General features: G+C 42.8%; 1 protein-coding gene across 1 annotated transcript in view; it reads right to left on the reverse strand.

Annotated features, from left to right (window-relative positions):
• Window positions 1–23,513, reverse strand: part of Lrp2 (LDL receptor related protein 2) — a 163,093-nt gene that overhangs the window by 7,850 nt on the left and 131,730 nt on the right. Inside the window, exons 62-74 of the mRNA XM_052182629.1 lie at window positions 21,738–21,860; window positions 18,748–18,876; window positions 13,935–14,066; window positions 12,957–13,088; window positions 11,274–11,417; window positions 9,879–10,044; window positions 8,465–8,593; window positions 7,711–7,931; window positions 6,875–7,051; window positions 4,424–4,543; window positions 2,372–2,462; window positions 1,382–1,449; window positions 1,113–1,230 (exon numbers count right to left, since the gene is read on the reverse strand). Coding sequence (XP_052038589.1) covers window positions 1,113–1,230; window positions 1,382–1,449; window positions 2,372–2,462; window positions 4,424–4,543; window positions 6,875–7,051; window positions 7,711–7,931; window positions 8,465–8,593; window positions 9,879–10,044; window positions 11,274–11,417; window positions 12,957–13,088; window positions 13,935–14,066; window positions 18,748–18,876; window positions 21,738–21,860 — 1,750 coding nt within the window. The remainder of the gene's footprint in view (window positions 1–1,112; window positions 1,231–1,381; window positions 1,450–2,371; window positions 2,463–4,423; window positions 4,544–6,874; window positions 7,052–7,710; window positions 7,932–8,464; window positions 8,594–9,878; window positions 10,045–11,273; window positions 11,418–12,956; window positions 13,089–13,934; window positions 14,067–18,747; window positions 18,877–21,737; window positions 21,861–23,513) is intronic.

Consider the following 23,513-nt stretch of genomic DNA (forward strand, 5'->3'; position numbering starts at 1 on the left):
CTGCGGGACCTTTTCTGAGTGCTGGTCACTCTGCTGGGCAGCCGATCTCCCAACCGGGTTGGTGCACACAAGGCTAGCCTAGCTGCTGAGGCCCCGAGTCTAGGCAAAAGCCTGGCAGGCTAAGGTATGAGCAAAGTTCCCCTCAGGCTATTAAAAATGGGGTACAGAGTTAAACAAAGAATTCTCACCAGAAGAACTTTGGATGGCAGAGAAACATCTTAAAAAATGCTCAACTTCATTAAGTCATCAGGGAAATGCAAATCAAAACAACCCTGAGATTTCACCTTACACTAGTCAGAATGGCTAAGAGTAAAAACTCATGAGACAGCAGGTGTTGGCGAGGATGTGGAGAAAGAGGAACACTCCTCCACTGCTGGTGGGGTTGCAAATTGGTACAACCACTCTGGAAATCAGTCTGGCGGTTCCTCCAAAAACTGGGCACGTCACTTCCGAAAGATCCTGCTATACCACTCCTGGGCATATACCCAGAGGATTCCCCAGCATGTAATAAGGATATATGCTCCACTATGCTCATAGCAACCCTATTTATAATAGCCAGAAGCTGGAAAGAACCCAGGTATCCCTCAACAGAAGAATGGATGCAAAAAATGTGGTATATATACACAATGGAGTACTATTCAGCCATTAGAAACAATGAATTCATGAAATTCTTAGACAAATGGATGGAGCTGGAGAACATCATACTACGTGAGGTAACCTAGTCTCAAAAGATCAATCATGGTACGAACTCACTAATAAGTGGATATTAGCCTGGAAAACTGGAATACCCAAAACATAATCCACACATCAAATGAGGTACAAGAACGAAGGAGTGGCCCCCTGGTTCTGGAAAGACTCAGTGTAGCAGTATAAGGCAAAACCAGAACAGGGAAGTGGGAAGGGGTGGGTGGGAAGGGGGTTTATGTGACTTTCGGGGAGTGGGGGGCCAGAAAAGGGGAAATCATTTGAAATGTAAATAAAAAATATATCGAATAAAAAAAAAAGAAGCAAAGAAAGGAAGACTACCCCGAGATCATGGGAATGGGTGAGCTACATTCTTCTAAATAATTCATCACACACAGGTTTATTACATGCCTCCTAATGAAACTGACCTTGGCAGCTTGGGCAGAGTTGGTAAAAGAGAGCCAGTTTTCCTGTAGTGGAAGAAGCCAACGAGTACCAGAGCTCCAACAATGATGACCATCGCGAATGTCAACAGAACAGCCATTGCTACACCGAGGGAAGAAGCAGAGTCAACATCAGCACCTTGACAAGGAAGGAAGCGCTAGAGGGGCTCACCAGTGACTCTTCAAAGTCTGGGTTAAAAGGAGGGGGGGGGGGGGCTGTGACTGGTGCAGGCCACCATATTCCTGACACTTACTCGTCCCTGGAGGGATGCCTCGCGAGAGTCCAACCTCACAGTAATCTCCGCTGTAGCCGCTAGAACACCTGGAATCAGAAGGAGACTCGGTTACCTTCGGAGGCTAGACTGATGCGCGTGCGTGGAAGCAGAGAGAGCCCTGATGCGGGGGTGCACGGCGAGCAGGCTGCGTAGCTCTGATGCACGGGGAGCAGGCAATGCACCCCGCTCCACATCTGCTTATTCTGCCAACCTAAGAAGACTCATTCTAGAAAGCCACTAGCAGCTTCTCTCCTGTCAGTTGCTCTCGCATATGGGAGGTGGCCTGTGGAGACACACAGCTATCCTCTAACTCCTCACTCTTTGATATGACTGCTGCGTTCCCAAGAGTTGTTAGAAATGCAGCATCCCTCAGAATGCACATAGGCATTTGAGCCAGATCTTCAGGTAAGGTTTATGCCAGTTATGATTTGGGAAGTGAAGCCTCACCTCCTGCAGACTCCCCCAAAGGAGGAAACACTGGTTACATGGGATATGGTGAATTGGGCGAGCCTCTAGGACTTGTTTTCCCAGCTTTATTAAGATCTTAAGTTATGCCGGGTGGTGGTGGTGCATGCCTGTAATCCCAGCAGTCTGGGAGGCAGAGGCAGGCAGATTTCTGAGTTCGAGGCCAGCCTGGTCTACAGAGTGAGTTCCAGGACAGCCAGTGCTATACAGAGAAGCCCTGTCTCAAAAAAAAAAAAACCAAACCGCCGGGCGGTGGTGGCGCACGCCTGTAATCCTAGCACTCTGGGAGGCAGAGGCAGGTGGATTTCTGAGTTTGAGGTCAGCCTGGTCTACAGAGTGAGTTCCAGGACAGCCAGGGCTACACAGAGAAACCCTGTCTTGAAAAAAACAAATCCAAACAAAACAAAACAAACAAACAAACAAACAAAAAACCAAATAAAAAAAAAGATCTTAAGTTCCCTTAAAGAGTCAAAGCCTACAGCTGGGACCGAGAGTCATACTTACTTGCATTTGGGGAGCTCATTCTCATCAAAATAGCAACTTCCTCCGTGCATGCACCTGCATGGGGGAGGCATGGTGATGGGAAGTTCGCTGGCTGCAGAAAGGAAAAGCCATGCATGGGTTAGTCAGCCACACACTGCAGCAGAGCATTGTACCATGCAAAACCTGCCCAGGACTGAGATGGGGGATGGGGAGGGTCGGGCCAGCTGACTCTACTAGGCTAGCACCTGCTCCCTAAAGCAAATGAACTTTCTAAACCAGTGGTAAGAGCTTGGGGAATCATATATGCTTGCAGAGAGAAACATAGCACTTTCCTCCTCTAAATAATGAGGGGATGCTAAATCCAGCACATACATTATGTCACCTGAAATTCTCCAGATTCTCTTCTGAGAAGCATTAAATCCAAGAATTTAATTACGACACAGGTTGTAACTGCAACCCAAGACTCCGGAGTATCCGCCGGGGAGAAGGCATGAGGCATTCACACAGACAGAGATAGATGCACAAGCTCCTGAGGGGCGGCTAGTGAGAGACCCTTGCTTTATACGGACCCTCCTCTGGATCGCCGCTCCTGGCTCAGCCCTAGCATCCTCCCTGGGGAGCGTTTATCACATGTGCATTTTATTTGAGGAGTTTGTCTGCTCTCTGGGTTCTATAGGTCTCTGGCAATGTTCCCTTTGTCAGCGAGGCTAGACAAGGCAACCATGCCATCCCCCTGCCTCATACTGTCCTACTGCATTTTTTTTTGTCCATTATATTTCAACCACCTGGACTGTTACATATTCATAGGTTTCTTGGTTTATTGCACGACTAGCAAGTAAACTCAGTGAGAGAAGGAGTTTGTATGTTCACTCACTTCTATTATCGTCGGTACTTTCAGTCATACAGAGTGGACATTCAGGAAATATCACTGAACTGTTAACTTACCACTGACAAGTTAATTAACAATAGACCGCAGCAAGTCTCAACTGTTACCACTCATCAGCTTACTTTGCATAAAGTTCTTTTAAATGAGAATCTTATAAAGGGTTGGTGTTTGTCTGTGCACCACAGAAGTACAGTGGTATATATCACAGAAGTACAGTATCCTCCTATTACAGTGTAGCATCCTCAGAAGCCAGCAGCTGTCACTGGACTGTCACTGTCACCCTTGGACTGGAGCCACAGGTGCTTGTGAGTCACTGTGTGGGGGCTGGGAACAAGCAGCCAGTGCTCTTAACCACCAAGCCATCTCTCTAGTCTCAAAAACAAAAATACCAAAATTTTGTCAAAAGTTCTCCAGGCACACATGGAGTAGGAGAAGAGATAAGAAAAGCAGTATTTCCACCCGGAGCACATTCTCCAAATGAGATGAATCCTTGCTTAATTGCTTGCCCCCCCCCCCAGTGATAGGAACTATCCTCTCCGTTTCCCCACCAGGTTAGACTTTAGGAAGCCCCCCAGGATGCTAGCCATAAAACAGGCTGCAGGGTAAACTGCAGGATGGCTTTCTGATTGTTCATTAAGCCGAGGATATTGATTAGGGGCAGCTGTTATTCCCACATCGTATTAACTGTTCCGAAGAGCTATAGAAAAGCAGGTGCTGTGGAGAAGAACTCACCCAGAGAACTGCATGAGAACCAAGCCCCTGCTCCCTTAGTCTAGACCTCATTTCTCAGCCACATAGCCAGCTTTCAAAAATACAGTCCTTTGATAGGTTAAAATCTGGAATGGGCACATGAGAGCACCAGGATTGTCCTCGAGCCCCTCCCTGCTCTATGCAAGCCCCTCCCACCTCAGGAAATAATTCTCCACCTTGGGTGAATTCTGAGGGCAAAAAGGGATCTGCCGTAAGGGGGACGAAGAAAGGAGAGCCTCACAGAGAACCCACTCTTCGAAACGTCTTTATAATATAAATGGCAACATGACTGCACCCAGAGATTCACGAAGCTCTTCATGATTCCCTCTTCCCCTTTGCAAGTTACTCCCAACTTGAATCTGCAAAGGTCACATCGTACAGGATACATCACACAGCTCCCGAAGGCCCCAGGCTTCCCAAGCAGTGAATATCCTCACCTGCATCACACTCAACAGTGCTGCCAGTTACAAAGTTGGAGCCCTGGGGACAGGCACAGCTGTAGCCTCCTGGTCTCAGCAGGCAGAGGTGGCTACAGACCTGCTTGCAAGGGTTGGACACTGGAAAAGAGATGAGAACAGTTAGGTCCTGACGGGACTGGGTACCTCAACCAAAGAAAGCATGCCTACTAATTGATGTGGCCCTGCCCAGTATTGGCACAGCCCATCCAGGACCTCTAGGCCACCTGGAGACCCACACTACACTACCATCTGTGCCAACCAGCAAAGTGGCACAGACCTCCCGTGTGATTTCTGTGCTATTCAGTCTCCAGGGTTGCTATTCATCTCTGCTGTTGGAAGGAGAGTATCTGCTTGGTTCAGGCATAACCTTAACATCTGTTAGTGCTAAGCAATTTTAAATGGCTCAGGAAATCTATGGATCCCAAGTCTTATAACAAGACCTGTCATTGCCCAAATCTGGATGGGTCATAGCATCAAGTCTACCCAGAGCCCATCCTGGGTGAGCTTTCTACAAAACCTTCCAGAAAGGATTTTACCATGGGCTTCAGTTTCTTAGTTTGCATATAAAAAGGGTACTTAACTGATTTGACAGAAGCCCAACTAGCACCATTTAAAAACTCTTCATGTAATCCCAGAATCATTTGAATATACTTCCACATGAATTGTGAAGGATTCAAGGGTTAAATTAGATTCATGTTCCCCAGATGCTTTCTCAGACTAACATTCTAAGATCTCTATTTACCACCATCCAAAAGATAATCCTAGTTGAGGTGTAGATATCAGATAAGACACTTTACAAAAGCTGCATCCAAAATCTGCCCCAATTGACTATTTTGTCAGCTTCCTAGAGTAGAGTTCTTCACATTTTAATGTGATATTAAATCTGCATAAATTCAGATTCTGCTTTAGAAGTTTAAACTATGTCCAAGCATCTACGTTGTGACCAATCTACGTCTAAGGCCATCTGTGCTCAGTCTGCACAGAGGAGCAAAGAACTGATGAACTGGTTTCACATTTTCCTGAACCACCATAACACACAATGACAGAACTTTGAACACCCACAGGTAGGACACAGCAAGCCCTACAGAATCTAAATTTAACAGGGTCTGCCAGTCTGATCCACGTTAAAACTTAAGGACTGTTGAAGAGGGAATGTCAATCTAGCACATTTGAGATGTAATAGAAATCCCAGGCCTTCATCTGGGTCAACATTTCCCCAAGAGGGAGACAGAGCTTCATTCAGCTGAGTGAAGGACAGTTGTGATGGTTTATAGATGCTCTCGTCCCAGGGAGGGGCACGATTAGAAAGTGTGGCGTTGTTGGAGGAAGTGTGTCACTGTTGGGGTGGACTTGGAGAGTTTCCAACTAGATGCCTGAGCATGCCCAATCTGTTCCTGGCTTCTTTTGGGTAAAGATGTAGAACCCTCAGGTCCTCCTGCACCATGCCTGCCTGGATGCTGCCATGCTTCTGCCGTGATGACAATGGACTAAACCTCTGAACCTGTAAGCCAGCCCAATTAATTGTTGTCTTTTATAAAACTTGCTTTGGTCATGGTATCTGTTCACAGCAGTAAAACCCTAACTAAGGCAACAATCCTAGACTTTGTTTTTCTGTGAACCTGGTCACCAGGTCATGAAAGTCACAAGATCACTTAAGCCTCAAGGCTAATACAGGGTCTCAGGACATCAGTGAACTCTGTTCCTGATTCAGAAATACAGGTTAGATGGGAATGACTTATCCAAGCCTATAGCAGAATTCAGCCTGATCCAGGACACAGACCACCAAAAACAGTAAGAAACAAACAAACAGATAGACAAGCAGACAGACAGACAAACAACTGAGCTTTGGATTGGATAGAATTAAGCTTAAAGTAATCCCATTTGCTGTATGGCAAGTTATTAAATGTTTCTGCCTCAGTTTCCTTATTTGAATGAGAAGGAGCAGATCGTATACTAGTACTAAAGAAAGATTCTGGTACTAGCTAACTTGGTAAAAGTTAATTTCTTTGCTCATTTCAGGAATATCCTGTCTTTTTCTCCTCACAATCCAGACATGATCTAAAACATAGGTAACCTAGGAGGCAGGTCTGAATGGTGCAGAAAGTGTTTTTTTGCCATCTTAAGAATAAACATGGTTTCTGACATTCTTGAGACTTGTGATTTTGTGTCTGCTAGATTCTGTGGTCTAAAAGTCTATCTCCCTAAATGCCAAACAAGGACTGGAACATTTCTAATGATTTTTTTTTCTGCTCATGATTTATATAATTTCATTCCCCCTACAATGTTCTCTTTCTACTTCTAAACTGTTTAAGCACCCACCCATACCCACTCCCCCATCAAGACCCTTATCATCCACTAACACTGTAGCCAGCACTCCAAAATAAGGTGTCTGGTCCACGAGGAACGTCTTTTCCCAAAACCGGTATTTACCTGACTGATTGTATCTCAGTTGATGGAAGATTCGGACCTGAGTGAGCCAGGGGTTTACCACCAGCACTTTCTCTTTGTTCCCTTTCCCGAATTTATTTTGTCGCCACACTTCCCCCTTTTCCTTAGCTACCCAGTAGAGCTGGTCTTCAAAGATGTCCAGACTGAAGGGCTTCATTGCTGCAAAGCAGTAGCAGAGAGACAAAACAGAGCTAGTGAGACACCATACCCAGCACTACTTACTGCGCCGGTTATCCTTTGACTCAAAGTAATGATCTAGAATATTTGGGCAGACTTTCTGAAATCTTTACATTGAGAGTTCAAGATAAATTAAATGGAGTCAGTATAAATGGCCTGGCTTTAAAGCTGCTGATTTATCACAATGTGAAGAACTGAGACCCTCCCCATCTCCCACTTTGACTCTAAGAGCATACAGCCAGGTAGGAGGAATGTGGATTGTTAGATGTCTGTTGTAGATTTTGAATGATAAAACAAAATACTCCTTTCCTTCTACATGTTTCTAGCTGAACACAAGGACAGGCTAGCACGTGGACAATGAATAGGCCTAGAAGCAGTTATATGTCTATTAGTAAGAACACACATGACTTAACTAACATATGGAAAACACAATCTCAGAGGGGCCTAACAGACACCTTAGTGCTTTCACAATCTGATCAGTAACAATATAAAAAGTATTATTGTTTTGAATTAGTTTGAACTTAATATAGCAGCTGGATGCTAATGGAAACAAATCTGAGGGATTATTTAAACCATATCCTAAGATGCAGTGGAAATACATTAGAACATTATTAATATACAAATCCTCACTAGCTGCTAACCTTCATTTATGATGAGTCTCCTGTCAGTACCATCGTATTTTATGCTTTCAATAACGTCCTCTTTGGAGTCACTCCAATAGATGCGGTCATCATTCAGATAATCTATGGAAAGACCATTCGGCCAGCCGAGGTTCTCAGAGGCCAGAACACTGCGATGTTCCCCATTCATCCAGGCAGACTCAATTTTAGGCTGCGTTCCCTGGTCAGTCCAGAACATGAGCCTGTAATAGAAATTTTCCTGATTGTAGCAACTCATCTCGTGGGGCTTCCCCACTAAGGTCAAGTTCACGTTAAGAGGTCGATCTTCTCAGAGAAGCATCACCACTCAATGCCTAAGGGCCATGATTTCACATAGGGGAGACAACAAAATCAAAGTAATGGTAACTCAGTGTTTGAAATATAAATACGGGACACTAGTCCTGTCCAATTAGGCAAAGTGCTTGCTAAATATCCATGAAAATGTCAAAAATCAAGAAAGAGGAAAAGATCAAACTAGTTCTCTCTTACAGTGAAGACAGCTACCAACTGCAGTATTTCTATAAGTAAGCAATGTGGGTGTATGAACATGCCTTTTATGTTATGTTTCATACTTCGGAAATAAAATTTTATCACTAGTGAAATACAACCAAATTGCCAGCTGAATTCCTATAGGCAAGAAATTCGTGTAAGCAGGTGGATTCTCATGCATATCCCAAAGCGGAATTTCTCCAGTGGAAACTATATATTGACCAAGAACATCTCTTCAAATACTTACCCTAGCTTAGGATTCATAGCAAGAGCAGCTGGCTGATCCAGTTGGGTGGTGATCAGCCACTTCCGGTATCTTCCATCAAGGGTAGCCACCTCAATCCGCTGGCTTTTAGCATCTGACCAGTAAATGTGCCTGAATGGGGAGGGACAGAGTTAAACAATAGAAAAGCCTGGACCAATCATTTAGAAAAGAAATGCGAATGTGAGAAAGTTTGACTTGTAAGTTCTAGTACAACACAAACACTCAGATGCCTGTAAAATGCACAGATGCTGTATCTGTGCTTGCAGAGGATACATCGAGTACATGGGCCGCCCATCTCAAGTGTTGTGAGTCACCTGCTTCCACAGGCAGATTAAGGCATGCGGTTTTTCATCCTTACTGCCCTTGAGTTTCTTCCCCCTTGGCAATGAGCCCAAGTGTATGTAATCTAGAAGAACTGAGCATCAGTCCCAAAGTTGGGTGGAAATAACATTTCAAAATAAAAGCTCAGCAAGGCTAACCTTGTCCTATTCCCACATCTAAGGCTGCAAGCAGAATGAACTCCTGCAGTGTCAGTTCCCTCATCCACTGAGGCTCAGAAAGAGGCAAAACCTCAGATGGGAGGGATACTACCACTTCCTTGCAGGTGAGTTAACAGCTGGCGGTTTCTGTAATGGTTCTCTAAGACCCAGATTCCTGGCAGAACATGCTGAGGGCGAGCCTTCTGTTAGCTTCCAGGCACGCTGGGGACTCAATTAACTTCTTTGGAGAAGCTCAAGTCTCCCAGAACAAGGTTGTTAAAGAAGAAAATGAATTTGTACTTCAAATGACACCCCATCCTCCAGGCAGGTGGGGGGCCACTGAGGCTTCCCATTCCTTCTTTGTTTTCAAGGTCAAGACACTCTCCCACCAGTGTCTGATCCATGCAAGTCTCTTCCAGGAAGAAGGAGTTATTGCATACCAGGCTGCATATCAGGCATCATTGAGCACAAGATTCTATGGAGGATTCTAAACTAGAAGTCATCCAAACTGTGAGCCAGAAGGTTCTAGACAATCCACCAGAACAGAACAGGAATAAAGGCTCTGTTAACTTTCCAGTTGGTATCAGCTAGCTCGGATACTAAAAAACTGTGGTTTATTCTTGTTCTCAAATAATTAAGAGATGAGAGTAATACACTGCCTTATTCAAAGTTAGTTTTGGAACACAGAGCTCTCACAACTAACATAGAATCTTGTTATATGCACAGAATCTAGAAAAGGACAGTGCTTGTATTGCACACAGAGGCAAACAAGCGGGGGTGATTGCTGTGGCCAGACCCAGCCCATGCAGGGCTGATCTGGGCTAGCTGCTGAGCTCACCATTATAACACAGCACCATGGTGAAGCAGCACTCCTTCCCGAAAATGAAGTGGGCCAGAGAGATGAGTGACATATTTACCTTCCAACCCAGTCCACGGCTAATCCATCCGGCTGCATTAAATATTTCAGGCCCAGGTCAACTTCACGTATGGGATTGTTGCTTCCAGATTCAAAGTCAGGGATGTAGGCACGTTTGATCGAACCGAATTGAGAGCCCTGTGCCAGCACAGTGTAATAGACAATACCTAGAGAGGAGTGCACAGTAAGAGTGGGTCTTGAGTCTAATAGAGTCATGCTCTGAGTGCTCTATCTCCTCACTTTCATACTGCAATTCATCAAACCTCAATACACATCACACTTGGACTAGAAAGGCTCAACTTATACCTTCCTCTGCTACAAGACACAAAGGGTATTTTATACTTGCTCGTAACCAAAAGGCTGAGAAGTTATTCAATTGGTATTTATATAACATAAAAAGAGTGTGCCCCCTGCCCAAGACAGGGACCCACTACCTAGTAGTTCAGGAGATTTTAACTTGTAATTCTCCTGCTCCCTTACCCATTAAACATCGAGGTTAATCTGATCACACAAAGATTAAGACTGAAATTCAGAGCACATTGGTCATACACATCTTTCCTAAACAGGTATCATTCTTGAAATCAAAGAAAAATAGCACATTGCATAAATAAATGTGAAAATAGTGTAATAAGTTTTACATTAGCATTATTAGTAGATCATAAACATTTCAAATATTACTACATTTACCCTCCCCCCCCCCCCCAAAAAACCCTCTCAGGTAGATAAGAACAAGATTATTACTAATACTTTACGGTCTAAAAAAAAATTGAGATCTAAAGTATTGTAACAATGGTTTGATGTCATAGCTGTAGAAAGCAGGACAGAAGGACAGAAGCCCAGGCCCAATGACAAGCATTGTTCGCTTTTTTCTTCATTCAGCTAAGATCTTTCACTGCCCACTGACTGCATATATTGTCTATTGGAGAGAGCAGGTCAGGAGCTGGGTATGTAGAGATGAGTCAGGTTCAGTCTCACACAATTAGAAGAGTCATGTGAACAAGCAATTGCAAAAGGCATGTAGCATGTATCTAGAAGCACGTATAAAATGCTATTGCCTCACGGTGGGCTTTTATGGGACTCTGCCAGAATATCACCGTGGTGATGCTGGGTGCTCAGAAATCTGCCCCAATGCTATGGCAGAAAGGAAGGGTAACTGTGTGTGCAGAGACAAGGGGTTTAAAATACAAAGAGAGGTGAAGAAAAGTTTTTAGTGGGAAATCAAGAGAATCTGACAGGGACCCAAGTCCTCTGTGAAAATCTGGGGATGTACTGGACAGGAGCCTCCACTTCCATTTAGGCAACAAAACTCCACCGACACAAAATGGAAATCCCCACAAATTCACCATCTAAGAATCAAGAAAACCAACACAATGGCCAGCACGCCAGTCTCACTCACTGAGGCCTATGCCCTCGGGATCCCAGGCGTAGTCAATCGTTTGGATATGCTCCTCCTCCTCCAGATACTCTGAGAACTTCTCAGACGAGATATTGTACTTCCGGATCCGGACATTTTCAGGCAGGAGCAAGAGAGGAGGGCTTCCTGTAAACAGACAGAGGGCTGCTTTGTCTCTCTGAATGCCACTGGAATGTTCAAGAAGTAAAGCAGGTATTCAATGCTCTATAGGTATTTCCCTTGTGGGTAGGGGATGAGAATGAGGGGAGAGGGAAGAGTTAGAGGAATCTGACCCTCACAGCTGGCTGCCCTTGGAGTCAAAATCCAGGTTTTTTTTGTTTTTGTTTTTAAATTAATTTATTTACTTGTCCCCAATGGGAGTTTAGATCAGACCACTACAAAGAATGCCCATTTTTACCACAAGTCTTTCCCTCATCCACTGATAAGAATGTAGACATGGAGTCTCGCTGAAGAAATAAGTTTTCAAGGCCCTGCTGAGAGCATCCCAGGGAGCTACCTGCCCTTGCTCCTGACTGACAGGTTTTGTGATTGTCTTAACAGATAATCACCTCCACAGCCTGATGTAACCGTTAGCTAATGAGAACAAGCCAGCTTGTTCTTGAATTTTTAGGCTGTTTTTTTTTTTTTTTAACTTAAAGTAGCTCTTTCAATGGTGACTCATCCCAAAATACTTCTCTAGAATTTAAATTTTTTAATTTACTTGCAAAATGTCAATCAAATGTAATTTAAGTGACTTTTAAAAGTTCATTTCACGTATTGCCTCAGGCTTGACATTATGTTTTAGATGAATATTCTAATTTATTTCAGTTATCCCCTTAGTTAAAAGATTTAAACCTTTTTTAAAATTTGCTCCTTAATTGCAGGACCAGCTGTTCAAATGAATTCACTCCAGTTTGTGTTCACTCGAAAGCTGTTTGGAAGCGAAAACACCTAGATTTGCTTGAAAAACATGCACCTTAAACACCCAGTTTATGCTATGTGTTGGCTAGAACCTTTGGACACTAACTCATTCTTAAAGTCTAGCACCAATTTCAAATCCCAAATAAGGCCATAAACTTCTTTACTAGGAAATGTTGATTTAGAGCAGATCATTGCAATTTGGAGCATAATGTTTCTGACTATAGGTTTTCTCTTCTTGTCATTTCCACCTACTATTTATTCTGCTTTTTACTTAGCTGGGTTCTTAGATATAGGCATTTGCCTAAAATGTAAACCTAATGATATGATGTTCTGAATGTATCATCTTTTTCTGTGACCAACAATTCATAAAAAATAACAAAGAAACACTCCTGGATTTGCGCCCATTTTATGTGTTTGGGCTCGCCTTGCATTATGGGACTGCACATCTTGGGTCCCACTGGACTGAAAGCTAAGGCTTCATCGATTTGTTATATCCTGCTATAAGCTATTGTTTGTGTCTCCTAACATCTGCTCCCTTTTAGAAGTTTCTGTCCAGGTATAGAAGAGGCCAAATTCAGAATAATACCTGATATCTGGCTTACAATTTGTTAGGGGGCTATAGTTTCAAGCTAGCAGAAGAGGAGAAAGAAGAATAGGTATTAAGAAAGAAGTAGCTGAAAGTATGAAACGTGGAAATAAATATTCTGGTATGTCAGTACTGATGTCCCCCAGAGGTGACGTGCTCCAAGCAGGCACCCTTCGTACCATCAGCTGCACACCGTTCTCCATAATGGGTACTCATAGACTTGAAGCCATCGACACAGAAACATTCATAACTTCCTTTGCTGTTTCGACAGCTCTGGGGGCAGATGCCAAACTCTTCACATTCATTGATGTCTGCAGGCAAAATAGAAGCCAAGAATGCAATGCATATTCTGTCCCATATTCTTCCCAAGAAATGAGAATCAAGAGTATACATGAGACCAAAATATATTAAAGATATTCCACAATAAAAAGATATTTTTAATGGACTCTACTGAACCCTAAGCTGGTCAACAGTGGACAGAGGGTTATTTTAACTAAAGCTGCATGACTTCGTGCAACAATAAGGCAAATGTTTCCTTGTTAAAAACATCTGTATGGTTGATATTTGGCATTGCTTCTCTTCTGATAACTAAACAGCTTCAAGAAGAGCCACCAATTGGGTGCAACAACTGATCTGCTCCAGGAACCAAAAGAATTCTTGAAATCATCTCTGAAGGGTTGGAGCCATAGCTTTGTGGTAGATTGCTAGGTTCAGTCCCTAGTAGTGTCAAGAATGTATTAGAATATGACATAGAATATGACATTAGAATATGACACAGTAATTTGCATGATAAAAGATACCTAAAATCGCAGTCACCTCTCACCTTGATGAGTCATCTTCTGAGCCCATGCCACAGAATTTATTCATGCCTTGCCTAAGTAGGTATGTAATGAATACACGGGTTTTGACTTGTGATGAAGACATTTTGATTTCTGGTGGTTTTATTTTACAGACTAGTATAGTAAGTACATAAGCAGCCATTACCACCAAAACTTCCATCACTGACACTGTGTGCCAGAGTGACACTGTGTGCCAGAGTGACAGTACCAGGTCAACCCATTAAGGAAAAGACACAGTGGCTTAATTAAAAGGCAGTAGGTGGAGAACCTAAAAAATGTAAAGTTCTCTAAACAACAATGGAAGGAAAAATGTTCTACCTTGACAGGAATTTTTGTCCAAAGTACTAGGTTTGAACCCACGTCGGCAGGAGCAGATAAATCCTCCACTGCTTAACTGGGTACAGTTCTGTTCACATAAGTTTTCAGCACATGTTCTATTCTCTCCTAGATCTGGAAAACAAAATCTCAGCATTAGAAGTGAAGGGTATAAGCCAGGTCAGCCACAAGCACACAGACATGTGACCAATTACACAGAACCTTCAGATGACCCTTTTCCAGAAGCCCTGAAGTCAGAGGGATCTTTGTCCTGTAAAAGGCCTGGATGTTATCTCCACTAATGTGCTATGGTCCTTGGGACCATTTCCCACCATACACATCACTACCAGGCTCACCGTAGAGTGTCCAACACCAGAGTCAGAAATTATGAGACCAGAGATTCCACAGCTAACATTGCATGTTCTTGTTCATTCATCTTATACAATTAGGTAGATAGATAGTACCTGTACTTTATACATACACACAAACTGTGTGTGTGTGTGTGTGAGAGAGAGAGAGAGAGAGGGGGGGGAGGGAGACAGAGACAGGTTAGAACAAAATTACAGTTATAAGATTCTAATTTTGCCAAGTATTAACCAATTCATTGAAAGGGTATTTATCAAGGCATAGTGATATGCAGTCATATTACACTCTTTACATACATAAAATCCTAATAACAAAGACTAACTCTGAATTCTCAACAACTACACATTCCTAAATAAGTTTATTTAGGCTTCCTTTCATATTTTTTGATACAGTTTAGTGTTTGTGTCTGTCTAGGAATTTGTCTAGTTCATATATAAAGCCTTAAATTGGTTGCCATTGTAGGTTAGTGATAGAGAATTTACCCAGCATACAGAAGGCCCCGAGCCCCATTACCAGCAACACAAAAAATTATCAATAAAAATAACATTCATATCTTTTTACTGTTACTCTATTAATGAGTTTCCCCTAAGGAGGGATAAAAGTATGCATTAAGATTTGTGTTTGAGGATTATAGCACTGATAGGTTTTTAAAAAAGAGTGTAATTATATTTTCAACAGTAAGGCAGAAATAAGAAATACTGTACTATCTTAAATCACTAAGTTACCACCATTAGTGATACAGAAAATGATAACTTGCACTATGACATCTTATAATTTGTAAAATGTGCTTCATTTTGAGACACATTAAAATATAAAAGGAAGCATATATCTCAGAAATGATGAGTTTTGATTATTTATATTATGGGTTGTTAGGAAGATCCAAGCTTCAAATGATACTCTGCTATGGGAAATATCTAAAAACAAATGGAAAAGAGATTGTAACATTGTTTAAAAGATAGTGTATTAAATGTAGGAATTAATGTACAAAAAAAAGAGTAAACCTTTCTTGGTTATAGGATTCAGATAAATTCTTTTCTTCTGCTACTGGGGATTGAACCTTGAGCCTTCAACCTTAGGCCTGTGCACATGCTAAACATGCATGTAACTCTACAACATGAATACAGAGCTACACCCAGCCTCTACTTATTAACATCTCTAGACTTTATCACCTTTATAACAAAGCAAAAGATGACTAACAGTTTGTTTGTGTTGGAACCTGCTAAACGGCTATTCTTTTTTTTTTTAATTTATTGATATATTTATTTACATTTCAAATGATTTCCCCTTTTCTGGACCTCCACTCCCCGAAAGTCCCATCAATCCCCTTCCCTCCCCCTGTTTTCCCACCCAACCCTTCCCACTTCCCTGCTCTGATTTTGCTCTATACTGCTTCACTGAGTCTTTCCAGAACAAGGGGGCCACTCCTCCGTTCTTCTTGTACCTCATTTGATGTGTGGATTATGTTTTGGGTATTCCAGTTTTCTAGGTTAATATCCACTTATTAGTGAGTGCATCCCTAATTTCTGGGTCTAGATTATCTAGGATAGATTCCTCACAGCTTGGCGTCTTTTCTCTTCCTTACCTGGTGATCTTGTCCCTGGCAATCTCTCCAAGTCACCAATTCCTGCCATTGTCAGCTTTCTTTCATCCTCTGTCAACTACTCCCAAACTTAGGTCGTGCCAAGGAGCTGAAGAGGCTGAGGCTAGATAAGGGAGTGGTGAGCAGTGTTTGCCCCAGGAGTCAAGCCTTGTCTACCTTTCCAGTGAGGTGTGTTTTGGTCACAGGCTTATAATTATTTCAGCGAAAGGAAATATGTAGTCTCCTGGTACAGATCAAAGGAGACTTCTATTTCTTATGGCGGAATGAAGGTAATCATTTACATATTTAGGATAGACTAAAAACATCGAGTTTCAAGAGTAGGAGACTGCCACTCAGTTGGCCACTGCCTGAAAATTACAGCCACAAAAGCTTAGAAGTCTGAGCAGCCAATAACTATCTATTCCACAATAAAGAAACCTTCCCAGGTTTTCTAATTCTTCTTGAGACAGTTTCAGTATTTTGGGTATCTCTAGGAAATTTTTCATATATTGGCAAGCTTGTGATTCTCTTTCCAATGCCATAGTCTTTCTACAGTGAACTATTCTGATAAGTCTACCACCTGATTTTGTGGCCCTCTCTCAGCTCTAAAGTCCATCTGTAATTAAGAGGTCTGGAATGCAGAAAGCTCTCCCTTGACTGAATCATTATTCATTCAGAGTAAGAGACCTTAACAAGAGCAGAACTAAAGCAGCATTTGGAATGGAAGATTTCCATACACCTTCTTTCACTCGAAGACCAGGAACATCTTGCCATCACCTCAATCCACCCAGTGGCATTAAGGCTGGGCGTGCAGCTTCATGTCAGAGCAGTTGCCTAGCAACCAGCCTCTACAAACATAAGCATATGATTCTCTGTTTATAAGACAGTCTCTCTAGCTTCCAGTTTATTAAAAAAAAAAAGGAATAGAAACATCACAGAAATAGCAAGTTACTTTAGCAAGTTACTCTACCTTTATGATCACAGAAATTTTATCTGCAGCCTAACTTCAGCTTACTTCCTTTATAATTGAATGGTGCTATAAAAATGTGCATGCCTTCCCGTGACTGAAAATGTAGTGACTGAGCAGGGTTTGGGTGCTCTGAGCATCACCCTCAGGGGATGCATGTGTCACGTGCACATGATGCATAAGCAATGATTTCGCTCTGTGTTTCAGAACATCATGATGCACATCTTCATTTTTTAAAAAATCCTATCTCAATTACAACAGTGATGCAGAATGGAAGGAAGAGATAGGGAGGTAGTGAAGGACCAAGAGGAAAGAAGACAAAAAAAGGTAACGGGCCTGGGGGACCTGAGCACTGCCATTATAAATATTTCTACACCTAGTGGAGCATGCCTTTAATCCCAGTATGTGGGAAGGAGAGACAGGTGGATCTCTAGGAGTTCAAAGACGCTATGGTCTACTTCATGAGTTCCAGGATAGCCAGGGCTACATAGTGAAACCCTGTTTTTGAAATAAAATGAAAAAGAGGAAGAAAAAAGATTTCTATAACTGTGTCAAATGACAAGCCCATATCTGAATTCCATATCACATCTAAAAAGTAAATTGCTTATTTCCTTTAACTAAACCAACTTTCTGTGAAATTCCACTTGAATAGAAAGTGTGGCCCTAAACAGAGGCACAGGCAACAAGAGAAAGCCTCATTTGTCCCAAATCAAACTTGGAAATTCACTAACCTCCTGAAGCTGTTTACATACCAGTCTCTGTGTCAAAGTCTGCCACCTGGCTTCCCAAATTCTATCAAAAATGTAATCAAGTCACTTTGTTTTGACAAACAGTCCAAGTCCCTCTGAAGGAATGAGGTTAGTGGCAAGCCAACTCAGTGTGGTCAGTTAGTAACTAACAAAAAAGTCTTCTGGGTGCCTAGGGTGGAGGCAATGCAGGAGGGTATCATGTATTACCCAAGAAGTTGAAAATACATGGACCTAAATAACATGACCAGTTACAGGCTCTCAGCGTTTAAAGAGCTCCCTCAGAGGCCACTGGGACGGCCTGAGTGCCACGTCTGGAGCCTATGGAAAGATGAAAGGAAAGAACCACACCATGCAACTGTACTCTCAGAGGTACATACAGTATGAAATGCATGGGTAACTAGCTAGTTGATTGAATGATTGAAAGAGGTCAGACTAGCCAGGCGGTGGTGGCGCACACCTGTAATCCCAGCACTCTGGGAGGCAGAGGCAGGCGGATTTCCAAGTTCGAGGCCAGCCTGGTCTACAGAGTGAGTTCCAGGACAACCAGGGCTATACAGAGAAACCCTGTCTTGAAAAAACAAATCAAAAGAAAGAAAGAAAGAAAGAAAGAAAGAAAGAAAGAAAGAAAGAAAGAAAGAAAGAAAGAAAGAAAGAAAGAAAGAAAGGAAAGAAAGAGGTCAGACTGTCAAAAATAACACCACAGGTGCCTGAGGGCACTGGAGTCCACTCTCCTTTCCTGGAGTTCTGTGGAAGCTTAATTTCTGCTTCTGTTACTCTCTTTGCTCCTCATCAAGTGACTTAAACTTCTTGAGCATCACTATAGAGGTAGACAATCCCAGTCACCCAGTGTGGCAGTAACAATTAGACAGTGTGCATATGAGCTATGAAAGGATGTCAAAGGGACCTACTATGGCCTCAACAGTTCCAAATGAACCAATCCACCCCTTGATTATGCTCATTGCTTCCAACCCAAAGTCTTTCTTCTACTTAAAAGAAAGAGCCACACATGCCGGTACACAGCTCTAATGCTAGCACTTGGCGGTTGAGGCAGGAGAATCTGAACTTGACTACAGAGTGTTTGAGGCTCCTCTGGGCCACTGAGAGCCTGTCTGGCTGTTTTACCATAGTGAAATATAAAACTAAGTGTTCACTTACTGCAACCGGTCTCATCAGAAAGGTCTCCACAGTCATCCACGTTATCGCACACGTAGTGCTGCGAAACACAGTTCCCATTGCCACACTTGTATTCCGTGTCTGTGCAGGGTTTGTGCGTTGGCTTTCTACCTGCAATTTAAGAACAAGGTAGTCAAAACTTTCCTTCGTTGAAATGGAATGCTTCACTTGTCCAATTCACAGATAAATACATGTTTCCCCACTTTTCCCCGGCTCTCTTGTAGCTAGGTTGAGAAAGACCATATGATTAGTTCCAGCCATTGGGCTGTGAATTGGAAGTGGCAGGTGTTACCCTTGGCCTAAAGCAATTCAAAGCCCATGTGCCTTGACACCGTGTCCTACGCTGGGGTTGTAACCTTGGTGGTCAGGTATGTCCGGTGGCTAGCGCCCACATGGATGCTGGGTAAGCCATACGGTCCTTTATACAGAAAAGAAAGAACTCTTTGTTTTGTTAAAGACTCAGAGACTTGTTGGTGTCTGCAAAATCAATTACTCCAAGTAATACAGAGTGATGAGAGAAGCAGGATCTTTCCGAATCAAAAACTGAAAATATTTGGCCCCAGCTCAGCAGTCAGGAGATCAAGGTTATATACAACGGCAAAGCGGTGGTGAAGAAGGAAGGCAGATCATGTGCTTATGACACTTGATATTCTAGGGAAGGGGTTAGAAAAGAGTGTGTTAGTGTGCCCAGCCTCCCTCACTCAGCAAAGGTGTTTAAGAGAGAAGGTCAGTGAAGAAATGGTTGTTATATTAACAGAAATACAAGAAAATAAGAGCAAAACCCTCTCAGTATGGGACAAGCTGACCACATGGGAGCCCCAAGTAGGAAAAAAAATGTAGATTAAAAGATTCTAGGATGCACAGGGCAAGTGGTACCAAGGCTCGACAAAATGTCCTTTTTTTTTTCCTCCTAATGGTGGAAGTAACTGTGACCTGCTACAAAGGTGTGTGAGAAAACAAGAAAGGTGACAGAGAAAAGAGCTTTCTCAGAGGAACACTGTTCAGTGAGGTTCTCTACTTTAGAACTGAGTAGAGGCAAACCGTTCAAATTCCTTCTAGGTTCCTGAGAGAAGTGTGAGGCTGAATATGCCAAGACCGCAACTCTTTGTTTCAGCATGAAATTTAAGTGTGAATTAAAATATGATTCAGGAGGATTATAACCTGTATACGATTTTCTATGTGTGATATTTATTTGACAGTGAGAAGAATGAATCCAGAACAATGACATCAAATAGACAAGGAAAGGGGCTGGAGAGATGGCTCAGTGGTTAAGAGCACTGACTGCTCTTCTAGAGGTTGTGAGTTCAATTCCCAGAAACCGCATGGTGGCTCACAACCATTTGTAATGGGATCTGATGCCCTCTTCTGGTGTGTCTGAAGAAGGCAACAGTGTAGTCACATATATAAAATAAATCACTCTTAGAAGTGGATGTACTACTCTACCTATACAGTTCCTTTAGACCATCATAGCTTTAGTATCAGCAGAACACTGAACAACTGGTTTCATCATATTAAATACTATTCTCTTTAAAGTAATGATCTTGATGCATTTATAGTCTACAGAGGTTAAGATACACTAAGTACATTGTGTTTACTGAGCATCATTAATCAAAATATTTCCTTTCTTGAAAGGAGTCTTGGGCTCCAACCTAAGTGGCATTAGACATCTGCACATCGGCTAAGGAGGGCACAGTCTGCATAGCACATCACAAAGACAGGAAAGGCCTTTCCAAACAAATAGGGCTAAAGAGGAGGGCCAGAGTCTAGGAAGCACAAGAGGAATATGTGCTCCTCGAAGAGAGACATCCTGATCTACCCAAATCCCTTCTGATCCAAGTGGGGCCTTCACAATATCCACATGGGCTGAATATACCATTTATTGTCTGGTATCTCCATGCCTTAGAAAGTAACAAGGTGCTGTTAAGTATTGGCTCCAATAAAACTCAGGTTTTTCTCAGGTCAGTGTGTCATCCTAGCCCAGTGGTATTCCAGAACTGTTACTGGTGATTGCAAAGAGTCTAATTTATTCATTCCAAGTAGAATGAAATAAAATGTCTATCATGTTTTTATTGGGGACAGGAAACATAATTAAAACTAGCTACTCATTCCCATCTGCTCACTGGTTTCTTCCTAAGCAAACTAAATTGGCAAAAGACCTGTCAGCTCTCTCAATAGAGAGAGTACAAACTAAAGTATAACTATTTCTAATACTTAAATGTGAAATACAGCCAGTTTCTCTCTTAAACTAATCTGCTAAGGAAGGAAAGATGGATCAGTGGTTAGGAGCACGAGATGCTCTCCTTGAGAACCTGAAATCAATTCTCTGCACCCACAAAGCAGCTCACAAGCATCTATAACTCCAGTTCTAGGTGATCAGATACCCTCTTCTGGCCTTGGGTTGGGCACCAGGTACGCATGAGATGCAGACATACATGCAGGCAAGACACCCAAACACAAAAATAGTAAAATAATAAACTTTTCAAAGATAACACTTCATTTTTCTCCTCTGCAAAATGGATTTCCATATCCAGGAAGGATAGCGGGTTAGCTATGTTAACATGGTGGCACCGTAACTTAACATGATCTTCTCAGCCAAGCATGAGAAGAAATATACGTTCACATGCCAAATTAGCAATTAGCAACTGTAGGTTATGGAGTCTTCGTCCTTGACTTTGTGGAGCGTGACCCGATCAATCTTTTCTCTCATGTTTCTTTTACAAGAAACACGAAAGCAGCTTATTTAAGTGCTTAAGGAAAGATTAAAATGTAAGGGGTTGTCAACATCTTTCTCGGGTGAGGTAGGAAAGATGGGGTGGGCTGACATGGGAGCAATGTACACGTTCACACTGTCTGTGATCCACCACTACAGGCACAAAGCAAGCCTACCCCGGGCCATCGGAAACCCCGGAGGAACATCTCACAAACCGCCAAGGACCCTGGATTCTGCCCTCTCCTTTTCCCATTCTGCTTACAGTGTTCCTCTTTCTCATCGCTTCCATCTCCACAGTCATCCAGGCCATTGCACAGCTGGTGGCCATAAATACACCGACTGTTGTCACACCGAAAACGGTGTGGTGATTCACACGGAACAGTGACTGGAAAATGAAAAAAAAAACAAAAAACAAAGCTGCAAGTTAAAAGTAGAAGTGACGACGTCTAAAACCTCCAGGCTCTCCCAGTGCTGGGCCCACTTCATTCACTCATCATTCATCCATTCATTCACTTCCTCATTCGATTAATCAACAAACACATTCTGAATCTCAGATACACGTTACAGCACGTTCAGAAGTGCTACCTATCCTAGATATAAGGAGGTACAAGAGAGACAGTCCTTATTCTCATGGAACTTGGGTCTAACAGGGACAGACTTTACATACAGAAGAATCAATTACACAAGAAGCCCCTCCTAGGGAATATGTGTGTGTGTGTGTGTGTGTGTGTGTGTGTGTGTATAAAACACAGTGAGGCAGGTCAGAAAAGGATTTACAAGAGAAAGAGATGAATCAGGAAAGAAGATGGTAGGTTTGAAGCTATATAAAGATCTCTGTGTCTAGGACACAGAACAAGGGGGACATATGTGGTCAGTCATGAAGTTGGAAAAGTCATCATGACAATACAGGAGCCCTTATCCTGGCAGTCAGGAGACCACAGTTTTTCCCTTGTGACTGTGGTCATTAAATATCTACTTTATTTCACCCTGTCTAGCAGCTATGTAGGCAGCTGGGAAGAACAGAAGGGTCACACCCAGGTTCTTGAGACACAGTCCTCTCTGCACAGACCAACATGTCAGTGAACTCCTGTGATGGTTAGTGTCAATGTGTTGTGTAAGTGGGAACGTAAGCCAAGCACTGGCGTGCGCACACCCATTGCTCTCTTCTTCCGGCTCCAGGAATAACATGACCAATTACTTCAAGCTCTTGCTGCTGTGACTCCCCTGCCACCACGGACTGAAGCCTGAACCTGTCCTCTTTAAGCTGCTCTTTTGCCACAGCAACAAAAAAGAAAAGCGAGGCACCCATGCACATAATTCAGTGACCGACGCACAAATCTGTGTTGTTCTTCTGAATGGAGGACTTGGGTTATTTGGTTTTCTGACTGTCCACCAAAGATGGAGACCAAAAGATGACCCTTGTAATGAGGCTTTTCCTTCAGAGGAAAGGAGTGGACAGACCCCCAGGGCCGATTCTGTTAGGGAAACTACTATTTGAATTATTTGCTGTGAAAGGCTGGTATGGACATTAGGAAAGAACATGGAACATTTGTGTGAGTATGGGGAATGGTGTGTGTGTGTGTGTGTGTGTATGTGTGTGTGTCCTCGCCTCTCTAACATTTAATTTTTATTCACTATGACAATTTTGCCTTACAGATAGAAATAACTTCCTAAGTGCTTCTGAAATTTTGTGTCACAAAGTTAAAAACAAACTAGGAAGAAGAGGTAATTGTTAACAGCAAAGATGAGGCCCGACAGTCCTGGAAAGCCATTGTGAAAACACAGCAGTCACTGAGGGAGGAGCTCTGACATCACTCCCAGTAATCGCACCTCTGCACAGAGAATGAGTAGGCCGGTGCAGGAAGAGAAGGAAAGTGACGGGGCTTTGGAAGCATTATTGACTTACAGCCACTTCACTCGAGCCATCAGAAGATGTCAGACAGAAATGATCCTGGGTCCCTTCTGAAACTAACAACTCTCCTCTGGGTCTCTGGATTGCTTGGAAGGTTTCTTCCTGAACAGGTGCCTGGGCCACCTG

The sequence above is a fragment of the Apodemus sylvaticus genome, chromosome 5 (assembly GCF_947179515.1).
Source record: "Apodemus sylvaticus chromosome 5, mApoSyl1.1, whole genome shotgun sequence".
NCBI classification, from domain to species: Eukaryota; Metazoa; Chordata; class Mammalia; order Rodentia; family Muridae; genus Apodemus; species Apodemus sylvaticus.